General features: G+C 33.5%; 1 protein-coding gene across 18 annotated transcripts in view; it reads left to right on the forward strand.

The window, feature by feature from the left end:
- The window catches only part of Abi1 (abl interactor 1), a 155,382-nt gene that overhangs the window by 125,359 nt on the left and 17,545 nt on the right, over positions 1-12,478 (forward strand). For 7 of the 18 annotated variants that reach the window (XM_047521581.1, XM_047521580.1, XM_047521586.1 and 4 more), the window contains exons 3-7: positions 69-245; positions 3,606-3,620; positions 4,333-4,433; positions 6,406-6,546; positions 11,041-11,141. In XM_047521581.1, the coding sequence (XP_047377537.1) occupies positions 69-245; positions 3,606-3,620; positions 4,333-4,433; positions 6,406-6,546; positions 11,041-11,141 (535 nt within the window). Of the gene's footprint in view, positions 1-68; positions 246-3,605; positions 3,621-4,332; positions 4,434-6,405; positions 6,547-11,040; positions 11,142-12,294; positions 12,376-12,478 lie in introns of all 18 variants that reach the window. The other 11 variants (XM_047521577.1, XM_047521578.1, XM_047521582.1 and 8 more) reach the window with 3 other exon arrangements.

The following is a 12,478-nucleotide window of genomic DNA, read 5'->3' on the forward strand; positions in this document are numbered from 1 at the left end:
GGACTTTCATATATATTTTTTACCATGTCAATTAACACTTTCTTGCTTTATTCAAATTTAAAATACAGACTGTGGATATTCATAAAGAGAAAGTGGCTCGAAGAGAGATTGGCATTTTGACCACAAATAAGAATACATCAAGAACTCACAAAATAATAGCACCTGCAAATATGGAGCGCCCTGTAAGATATATTCGGAAACCTATTGACTACACAGTTCTGGATGATGTGGGTCATGGTGTCAAGGTAAGCATTTTATAGTACATTAACTTGAACTAATTTTAGATAAGAAATATGGTGAAAATTTTCTTAATTGATAGAGTCTCTTTAGTAATTAGCATTATAATTTTTATATTTATTTAATATTAATTATTTATTAAACTTGGAACAGAATTTTACCTTTGGAAGAGGCTATATTCAGAAAGATATTAAACTTGAAAAAGCTGTTCATTAAATAAATCATTTGAATTCTAGACTGTTGTTTTAAATTTGTATTGTAAATGCTTTTACAACTGAATAATATTTAAAAATAAAAAATGCTTTCAAAAATTGGTTTAGAAAATAAATTATACATACTTTTGTCCTTTTATTTCTAGATATGTATGCATAGTTGTGTATGTGTGTATGTTGATATAGTTCTAGCAATTTATAAAAAAATGAAAATTTTATGAAATTTTCTTCTTTATACCTGTTGCCCTTTTCCCTCTCTGGAAAAAACAAAAAACAAAAAACAAAAAACAAAAACAACAACAACAACAAAAACTACAACAGACTTTTAGGAGAGATTATTTGTTGCTCATGTTCATTGATAAGCATGGCAGAATTACCTGATCTTGAAGATATCTATAGTTTGTCAGTTTTGGGTATTCATGTGTCACTTTGTAAGCATCAGGAACGAACTAAATTCTTTAACCGTCTCTGCTTAAGATAAATCATTTCTCTGAAATACGGTAGTCCCTTTCTTAGAGAAACATTATTTTATTTTGTTTCTGGTCTTCAAAATATAATAATTTTTAAGGAGTGAGCTAGAATCTTGGAACTTTTTCTATCTTGTTAATCTGGCTAGTGTTGTTGCTAGGTTTGTTGCATTCTTAGTTTTCTGGGGTTCCTGATCCAGAAAGACACCAACAGTGTTGATCTTTATTTTACACTTATCTAAGACTTTTGAAATCTTTTCTTCATTTTTATTATTGAGAATTATATGTAAATAATATGTGGAGGAGAGTACTTGTTTCTTGTATTTTTGTCCAGAGTTGTGAGTATGGTTGTAAAATAGGTAAAACTGAATTTTGAGAGTCTAGGAAAAGCATTTTGTATTATTACCCATCTTGGGATTAAAGCTAGACACACACACACACCCTATACATATTTTTATGTTCACCTGTATACACATATACATTCTCACTTGCTTCTTTTGTCTCTTATTTTTCTTCTCACTAAAACAATATATATTCATAGTTTACAAAGGACTTTCCATATATGTTAGTGTTCCTGTGCTTATTTTTTAGCTTCAAAAATACCATGCAATCTAGGAGTTCTTGGATTTTATTAGTGGTGTTAAAAGATAAATATAGGAACATTAAAATTTGGTAGCTCCAGACCACAGGGGATATGAGGAGAAATTCACAGGAGCAAGACAAAGAAAATGTTTGGTTAGTTAAAGGTTATTTGGCAATTTGGGGGTGATAAAGTCTTTAGAGATTAGTTGTCAATTTTCTGATTATTTTAAGTTGGGTTTTGGTTTGCTTTGTAGGAACAGAATACCAGAGCTTTCTTAGCATAATGGCCTCCCAGTTCATTTAACAGTGTAGATGATAAAGCTTTATAATATTTCCATAGGGTTGTTATTTTTAAAATTAATTTCATTAAGTAAATGAATGAGCTAATCAGTCATTTCAAAGAAAGAATTGACCTTACAGACCTTTACTCTCTGTCATTTGTAAAACTCTGATCTCTGATTATAGAGAGAAAAGAGAGGAAATATAGAGAGTTTTTAACCTGTGATTCTAAATGGTAAAATTACTTATCCATAAATGTAACTGTTAAGAAAATGAAGTAGAAATCTCAGGGAAATAATAAATGTCTTATTTTGGATATGTTTTGGGTATATTTAAGTCGACATTTAGCTTATTATTTTAGGTTACTCACAATTAAAATATTTTGAATTAGAAGATAATTTCCTACAGCCTCAACACATCTGCATATATAAACACACTTAATAGAGGAGACTGAGCTCCATAAAATGTTAAAGGTTACACCATTGCATAGAAGCAGAGTTCAATCAGAATTTTCATTCCCAATCCAGCTGTGACAAGCTTACACTTGAATGTTAATGTTTTTGGTTTCCTGTTTACTTGAAACAAATGAGCAGAAAAGTGTTAAGTGCATTTAGAATGTTTTTGGCTATTTAAAGATAATGTTCACTATATTGTAATGCATATACATTATAAGATACATATACCATAACCTGTATATTTAATCAAGATCCCATTGTTAATCACATTTATTTTTCTAAATCCGGGTGTGAAATGAAGTGGTTAGGTAGGGTTCCAGACATTGTTTTCCAATGATTGTGATCCCTATTATTTTATGCAAACACTAAAGAATACCAAATTCCTGGCACAGTTTCTATAATGGAGAACATATCTAAGAGAAAGTAGATTCCTCTATTGGATGATTTCCTTAGAGTCACCTGAAAAATGGTAGATACTTAGTGATAATAACAGATGTTAAGGACAAAAACTTGAAACCCAGAAAAATCTATAAAAAAGTCAGACTCTAGGAACTGAAGTTTTTTTTCCCTAATGGCACAGTGTAAGTAGTGATGCTTTTAGGATTATACACGTTGTTGGATACTTGTAACTAGTCATTTTTCAAAGAAGTAGCCCTTAGAATCAAATCAAACTTTTTTGAATTTCGAATTTTGGCTAAACTGGTTCAGAAGAAAACTTCGGAGTAAGAGTAACATAATAACTTCCTGTTAGTGTTGGGTTGCTCAGGATTTGACTTTGTAAGCTAGAAATGAGAATTTTTTCCAGACCCTGTTTGCTAGGTCTTTTACTGAATTTGGAAGCAACCTGTGGTTTTGAATTTTAACATTTGCAGTCTGGCACCTTTTAAAAAAAAATGCTTTGATTAGTGCATTATAGTTATACATAACAGTCTAGCACTTTTTATGATATACTACTGTTAAAGTAATGCTTACACATGAACATTCACTATCCAATAGTCTTATGACTTGTAGACTGATAAATTAAAATAGGTTTACATCTAATGTATTGTGATTAAACTTTATCCTATGAACTAATCTGCTGAATTAGTTCCATGGCATAAAAATTTTGATCTAAGAAATTATTGGGCTTGGATCAGCTTGACATAATTAAGTGGTGGTTTCCTTATAAATATATTTCTTTTGAAAACTATATGAAATGTGTAAGTATTTTCCTAGTAATTATGAATCTTTTTCTTTATGAAATATTTGAAATGTGGCTGGGTTTGTTTATTAACAAAAACTGAGTGACTATAAATGTAAACCTGTCCTATCAGATATAACATATCTAGAATTAATTTCTACTTTTTCCCCCCCTTTTTTTTGCCAACGTAAAGTGGCTAAAAGCCAAGGTAAGAGACATTACTTATCATTTGATCCACAGTATTTCCTCTATATTGGTAGAGACTGCAGAGCCACTAAAATTTGAAAACTCTTCTTATGTCTGTCTGCTTTTCCCTATAGGTTTTATGTAGATTAAATATACTCAAACAATTCAAATCAGCAACATTTAGCTTGGCTGTGTTAATATATCAAAGATATATTGACATTTGCATTTATATAGGAACATTAATTTTGCTAACATTTATTGCTTTGCTCATTTTTTGATAGCTGCCTTGCTTTCATTGACTTACAATTAGGTTTCCCAGACATCATATGTGACTTTGTTACTGAATTATTAGATAATTTTTTAGATGGGTGTCTTAGCAAATTGACAGTGAGATCTATAGTTCATGTTTATGCATACATTTCAGAAATTTTAAGCAACTAAGTATTTGCATGCCAATAAGTTTGAGTTCCACAAACATGTTTAACAATAAAACAGTACGTAAACTTTAATAGTCGTACCTGTATTTTGCCATGAATCAGTATGAATGACATAAAATAATAGGAAAGACTGAGTGCAGGTGGTTCCTGAGTTATTAAAATGTACCAAAGTCTTTATTAAATCTGTCTGGGAATCCTTACTTCACATTTTGATATTAAAAAAAAATAATACATGGTGTTAAAACATCAAGAGAACAATTTGATATAAAAATAAATGCTTTTCTTTCCACATTTTAGCATGGAAATAACCAGCCTGCAAGAACTGGCACACTGTCGAGAACAAATCCTCCTACTCAGAAACCACCAAGTCCTCCTATGTCAGGCCGGGGAACGTTGGGGTAAGAATTCAACTACATTTTACAAAAGAATTTCTATGTTAAAAGATGTTTCTTAAATGTATGGATCCTTGTCTTGGGACACACTTTGTGTGACACTACCATTTACAAATTGTTTTGATTCTTATTTCCCTAAACAGAATCCAAAGTGAATCTCCCTGCTTAATAATATTCCTTGTATAAGTCTGTACTAGAAAAGTTGTTTTGTGTATGTATAAATTAGTAACATTTATTTTTTTGTCTTCCATTGTTTAAAATTAAATATAAATCTGACTTTAGTTTATTTCAAATGGAGTGAGTTTTACATGTAAATTGTGTCTTTGCCTTGTATTTATAATATTTATGTAACAGAGCTAATAAGTGGTCTACTTAGTGTAGTTTTACTTACTAGTCTGCAACTCCTCTGTTTCTTCTGGAACCTGAGACCTTAGACACTCTTTACTTGGAGTACTTCTACCTGTGCATTGACTAGTAATCTTAAGCCCCTTAGTACTAGAGTAGTTTATGAAAAGGCCAGTTGGAGAAGTAGAAAAGGTAATGGTGGTTTCTTTCTCCCCATTTCTCAAGGTATTAAATATATCAAATACTTACCAAGAATTTTTTTTTTTTTTAAAACCACTGAGCCATACCCCCAGCCATTTTTTTTTTTTTTTTTTTTTGGGCATAATTTTTTTTTTTTAATTGTAAACAAATGGGATACATGTTGTTTCTCTGTCTGTACATGGCATAAAGGCATACCATTTGTGTAATCATAAATTTACATAGGGTAATGTTGTTTGATTCATTCTGTTATTTTTTTCCCTTCCCCCCACCCCTCCCACCCCTCTTTTCCCTCTATACGGTCCTTCCTTCCTCCATTCTTGCCCCCCTCCCTCACCCTAATTCTAACCCTAACACTAACCCCTCCCACTCCCCCATTATGTGTCATCATCCACTTATTAGCGATATCATTCGTCTTTTGGTTTTTTGAAATTGGCTTATCTCATTTAGCATGATATTCTCCAGTTTCATCCATTTGCCTGCAAATGCCATAATTTTATCATTCTTTATGGCTGAGTAATATTCCATTGTATATATATATATATACCACAATTTCTTTATCCATTCATCAATTGAAGGACATCTAGGTTGGTTCCACAATCTGGCTATTGTGAACTGAGCAGCATGAATATTGATGTGGCTGTATTTCTGTAATATGCTGATTACTTTGGGCCTCACTAAGTTGCTAAAGCTGTCCTTGAACTTGAGATCCATCTGCCTCCTGAGTTGGTGCAATTACATGTAGCATGTGTAGTTGGTAGAGGTGTTGACCAACAATTGGAGCTTAATTTCTGTTTTCACTCTTTAAACCCTCTGTCCATGGAGCAGGGGGGAGAATGAACTTATTAAACAGAAAAGTAAAGATCAGTTATTTGAGAGATCAGTGACTACACTTAGAATCGGAATGTACTTCCTCCATATTCATATTGAGGTTTGGAAGCAAATTGATATTTTAGCTTCCTATGTAAAGGACAGGACTTGTGGATGACTGAAGTGGGAATAAAGTATATTTCAAAGTTTTATATTATTGAGCATAAAATTACAACCATTATTTTTAGAAATAAGAGCTTTAAATTACCCTTTCCTTTAGTTTTCCTATGTTAAAGTAGCAAATTTTAGTTTTTTGTTAAAGTAACAAAAATTTATATACCCCAATTAAGAATTACTTTAATTACAAGCTTTATTAATTTTTAAAAAAATTTTAAATGTTGATAGTTCTTTTTTTTTTTATTTATTTATATGTGGTGCTGAGAATCAAACCTAGTGCCTCACACATGCTAGACAAGTGCTCTGCCACTGAGCCACAACCCCAGCCCCAAGCTTTATTAATTTAAAAAAAAATCTGTTAAACCTATTCACAAAGGGAGAATCAGATTTGCAGGAGGGAATACTGTTTTATCTCTCTTATTTGTTATTTCTTTGTTTTCTTCTTTAGACGAAATACTCCTTATAAAACCCTGGAACCTGTTAAACCCCCAACAGTTCCTAATGACTATATGACCAGTCCTGCAAGACTTGGAAGTCAGCATAGTCCAGGCAGGACAGCTTCTTTAAATCAGAGACCAAGGACACACAGGTAAGCTTCAGGTTGAGCATTTGAACATTTGAGTGTTATGATGGTGTAAAAGGTGCTAAGTTAAGGTGAAGTACTACTCTAAGGTTAATATTGAATGTGAAAGTCAAGGATAATAACAGTAATATATGTGCTGCTACAGATTTGTTTAATTCCTGTTTTTTAGATTTTTAATTTTTTTGTGGTACTGGAATTGAATCTGATGCCCTGTATGTGCTAGGCAAGTACTCTACCACTGAACTACTCACCTAGCTTTTTAAAAAATTTATGTTTATACTTAACAGATTGTAAATATTTCTCCCTTTCGACACAGATACAGTTGTATATTTAAATTAAAGCTAAAGAATGTTTTTTCAAATGGTCTTTTAAAAAAGCACAAGGAAGGTACAGAATGGGAGAAAAACTTTGCCGCCTGCACCTCAGAGCATTAATATCCAGGATATACAAAGATCTCAAAAAACTTAACTCCAAAAAACCAAATAACCCAATCAATAAATGGGCAAAGGAACTGAACAGGCACTTCACAGTAGAAGAAATACAAATAGTCAACAAATATATGAAAAAATGTTCAACATCTCTAGCAATTAGAGAAATGCAAATTATAACTACACTGAGATTCCATCTCACTCTAGTCAGAATGGCAATTATCAAAAATACAAGCAATAGTAAGTGTTGTCAAGGATGTGGGGAAAAACATTCACTCATACCGTGTTGGTAGGATTGCAACTTGGTACAACCACTCTGGAGAGCAGTATGGAGATGCCTCAGGAAACTTGGAATGGAACCACCATTTGACCCAGCTATCCCACTCCTTGGCTTATACCCAAAGGCCTTAAAATCAGCATACTACAGTGACACAGCCACATCAATATTTATAGCAGCTGAATTCATAGTAGGAAAGCCTATGGAACCAAACTAGGTGCCCTTTGACAGATGAAATGGATAAAGAAAACATGGTGTGTGTGTGTGTGTATGTGTGTGTGTGTATATATATATATATACATATATACATATATATATATATATATATATATGTATATATATATATACATATATATATATATATATATATACACACACACACATACACACACACACACACACAGTGGAAGATTACTCAGCCACAAAGAAGAATGAAATTATGGCATTTGCCAGTAAATAGATGGAACTGGAGACTATCATGCTAAGTAAAAAAAGCCAATCCTAAAAAACCGAAGACCAATGTTCTCCTTGATATGTGGATGCTAACACACAATAAGTTGGGGGAGGAGGGAAGAATAGAAATTTATTGGATTAGATAAAAAGGAATGAAGGGAAGGGGGAAGGATGGGAATAGGAAAGACAAAATGGATCAGACATAACTTTCCTATTTCCATTATGAATACATGCCCAGTGAAACTCCACATCATGTACAACAACAGTAATGGGATCCTAATTAGAATAAGTTATACTCCATGTGTGTATAATATGTCAAAATACAATCTCTGTCACATATATCTATAAAGAACAGATAAAATTTTTTAAAAAAGCATGAGGCAGGACTGGGGTAGTACAGTGGTGGAGCGTGCTTGAAGCTTTGGGTTCAGCACACATACACACACACCCTCACACCCTCCTGCAGCAAGGAAAACAAACAAACAAAAACTCAGAGAGCAACAAAAGCTTAAATACCACAGAAGTTAAACATTGTGGTTTAAACTTTAAAAAGTTTGAAGAAAGAAAATTTCACTGATTTCTGAGGATGAATATCTTAAGAGAGTTGATACTCTGGAGTATGTTATTGTATATGGTTTTAAAAAATGTAGAAATCAGATACCCCAGTGGGTGTTTTAAAAACTTAGTTAGGGAGTATAACACATGTTCTATAAGGTATGTACCAAGTATCTAACTTGATAGAGTAATTGAAGTTGAACTAACATAACCACACCCAGAGCAGAAGATGGAACATCACCAACTCAGAAGTTCCCATCAGACTATTTGCTAGAGCCTGCCTTATTCCCCCTAAAAGTAGCCATCTTAATTTTTGAACACTTTTGTAAAGCCAGATTTATTATATAACTTAATATGGTTTTGTCTTCAATTTTATCTCTTGGGCAAGAAACCTCCCTTGCCTTGACTTTTAGGTTGGCAAATTGGAGCTAACTTATTAACAAAATTATTTGGGAGGATTCAGCCAAATAGAGCACATGAAATAGATAAATGCTAGGTAATTGCTAATTGTTGGCTGTTGCTACTATGGTAAATACATTGTTGTGTTGATACTTGCATATACCGTGCCAGATTAAGTTCAATGAGGACCAAAATTATTCTCTTTTTGTTATTGAATTACTTGATCAAAGTATGGTTTTACCTTCTAGTGGAAGTAGTAATAATTTGATTATATTTAACAAGCACATACTAAGAATTACTTTATTAGACACTAAGCATATACCATAATAAGGGATGGGATGGGTTTTTTGTTTGTTTTGTTTTGGTTTTTTCAGGAGCTCATTATGTTAGAACAGTGGTCAACATACTTTTTCTATAAATAGCCAGATTGCCAGTATTTTAGGATTTGTAGGTCACATGACCTCTGTTGCAATTACTCAATTTTGTCTTTGTAGCACAAAAGTAGCCATAGACAAGTGTGTAAATGAATGAGCATGGCTGTGTTCCAGTAAGGCTTTATGTAAGTCACTGAAATTTGAATTTCATTTAATATTAGTGTATTACAGAAAATTAGTTCTCTTGATTTTTTTAAAAATGTAAAAAATTTTCTTATCTCATAGGCAAAAATCAGGAAGTGGGCCAGTTTTAGCCTGCAGGCCATAACTTACCAACCGCTTTGTTAGAAAAAAGACATTTAAGACAACAATGGTAGGACATAATAAATGCAGAAATATTTGTGTGCCTATGATGCAGTGATGGTACAAAGCTGAGTACTGAGGGAGTTTGGAAGGCCCTCTCATTTAAGCTTTCCCCCTATTAAAATGTGATAATCTGAAGATAGATTTAAAAATAAAAATCTTATGCAAGCACTGCAAATCTTTGCCCTTTTGGGCTTGTGGGCGTATTGAGCAAATATTGATTTTTAAGTACAGTATGAACTGGGTGGGGCGGCCTGTGCCTATAATCGCCAGGTACTTGGGAAGGTGGGGTAGGAGGGCCACCTAACACCAGGAGTTCAAGGCCATTAATCTAGTGGAACCTTGTCTCAAAAATAAGTAAATAAAATCCGGAGCCAAAGGCTGTATGTGCACATACAGGTGTTTTCACACATATATGTCTCACGGCTAAAAGGATAGTATATCCTTGGTAAGTAGAATAGTAAGGAGTTGATTAGAATTTATCAGCAATGGTTATTCCAGAATATCCATGCTGAAACTTTACTACCCTTTTTCTGTTGATGCTCATTTTCCATAAAATTTCTGTTTTATCATTTTTCTTTGAGATGAATGGAATTTTTTTTATTAAAGTCAACTTATTTATTTCTCTAATAGAACCTTTCTAAGTAGAAATTACTAGGGAAGAAGGTAGTTGTTTAAAAAGTGAACACAAGCAGGTGCCATGGTGCACACCTGTATTCCCAGTGATTCAGGAGGCTGAGGCAGGAAGATTGAAAGTTCAAAGCTAGCCTCAGCAACTTGGTGAGGCCCTGTTTCAAAATAAAAAGGAAAAAGGCCTGGGGTTGTAGCTCAGTGGTCAGTGACCCTTGGTTTTAATCCTTGGTACTCCCGCCCCCCAAAAAAAGGGTGAACATAAAAATCTTAGATATTCTTGCATACTTTTCCTGCAGTAGAAGCAAATAATTCTTCAGGGGATGAATGGAGTTTTTCACATAAATTTTAGACCACGATTAATTACTCTTAGTTCGTTCCCTTTCATCTTGTACATTCTCTTTTGTAGTGACCATAGTTGTTTTTCTTTCTTTTTTTTAACTTCCCCAGTCCTGGGGATCTGAACCCAAGGCCTCATGCATGGTAGGAAAACATCCTACCACTAAGCCACATTCCCCAGTTTCTTATGCTTAACTGTTAATTCCATGATAGTATTGTTCTTTTCTGCATTGTTAAGTGCAGGTTTTAAATACACTTGTCAACTCCCTGTGAGATTTTTATTGACCATATCTTTCTCAACAGAGATGGTTCCAAATGTTGAGAATTAGAGTGAAATACAAGAGCCACTTCAAGTGTAAGAGTGAAGTTTTGTAATACGTAGTTTTAAAATGTACACACAGAGTCATAAAAGGAGTCTTTAGTGAGTTGATTATTATTATTATTATTTATTTTATTTTGTTTCTTTGGAGACAGTTTTTCTCACTATGTTGTCCAGGCTGGATTTGAATTCCTGGTCTCAAGGTGATTCTCCTGCTGTGACCTTCTGAGTAGCTGGTACTGCAGGCATGCACAGCCACTCCTGGTTTACCTTTGGTCTTTTGTTGTTGTTGTTGTTGGGTTGGGGGGGTTGTTGTTTTTAATCTTTAAATGCTTCTTTCATGTGTTTTTCTTTTCTTTGCAGTGGAAGTAGTGGAGGAAGTGGAAGTCGAGAAAATAGTGGAAGCAGTAGTATTGGCATTCCCATTGCTGTGCCTACACCTTCACCACCCACTATTGGACCAGGTATGTCATTCATTATTTTAATATGTGGTAATGTTTCTGAGTTAAAATAAGTTAGTCATATTAGATAGAATTATTTATTAAATTCATGATTATGGAATAACAAATTTAACAATATTTTAGATTCATTTTCTTGTCCTATTTTTTTTCTTTTTGTGTACTGGGGATTGAACCGAGGGGTGCTTTACCACTGAGCCACGTCCCTAGCCCTTTGGATTTTGAGATAGTGTCTCACTTAGTTGCTGAGGCTGGCCTCTGACTTGTGATCTTCCTGCCTCAGCCTCCTGAGTTGCTGGGATTACAGGCATGCACCACTACACCTGGCTTTTAGATTCATTTTCACAATGTCATTAGGATTTTTCCAGCTCTTTCTTCTTACATATGGTGCATATTCTTCTTTACCATTTTGCTTTAGAAATAGAAATACTTGTCTTTTTCTTTTTTGGGTGCTGGGGATTGAACCAGGGCAGCACTCTACCGACTGAGCTCTCTCTCCAGCCCCAATACTTGTCTTTGTTAGTAGTCAAGAATGACATTATTTCAAGAGCAAATCAATATTGTATGATATATCAGCCAAAAGATCAGTGTCTATAAAGATGAATTGTTTCCAAGAGTTTTGATGTTGCCTTGTGGGCTAGTATTTCATCTCTGATGTTTGCTTGTTCTGTGACTTTACTACTTTTTTTTATGAGATTCACTACATAATTCTGTGAAATGCAGTGAATATAAAATGAGATTAAAATAGGAAAAGTTCTTTTCCTTTTTAGAAAATATACAAATTTAAGACACCCTTGGAAAACATTAAATCAGCCTCCAGAATTTTAGAAAATGAAGTGGAGACTTTTGATAGTGTTAAATATGTACGTTTTAAAAGTAAGTATTATAATGAGAAATGTTTGGGAAAAAAATCTTAAGCTTCTCAAGTATACAGGTGAAGGAGAAAAAGGTACTTATAGAAGCAGGCATGTTTTATAGTTAATACAGTTATAAATTCAGTGTCCTTTTTACATAGTAAAATACTTTTATTTGAACAAGCTTACATATGAGTGTCTCTTTTTTCTTTTCTTCTTCTTTTCAATACATTGTGTTTTCCTGCTGTAGAATGTTTAGATCTCTTTTCTTGCACTCTGACCTGAATTGTAAACTATTTTATTAGAAAACATTTCTGTCCTTCCTCCTTCTGGAGTTCCACCAGCACCACCTCTGCCACCAGTTCTCCCAGTGAGCACTGTGATAGGTGAGATTGCATAACCATTGGAGCCATTGAACTTACTTTGTATAATTCATAATAAACTCCTTTGTAGCGAATAGACTGGTAGCTTTTATAGTTAATAGATTAT

This window comes from Sciurus carolinensis, chromosome 12 (assembly GCF_902686445.1).
Source record: "Sciurus carolinensis chromosome 12, mSciCar1.2, whole genome shotgun sequence".
NCBI classification, from domain to species: domain Eukaryota; kingdom Metazoa; phylum Chordata; class Mammalia; order Rodentia; family Sciuridae; genus Sciurus; species Sciurus carolinensis.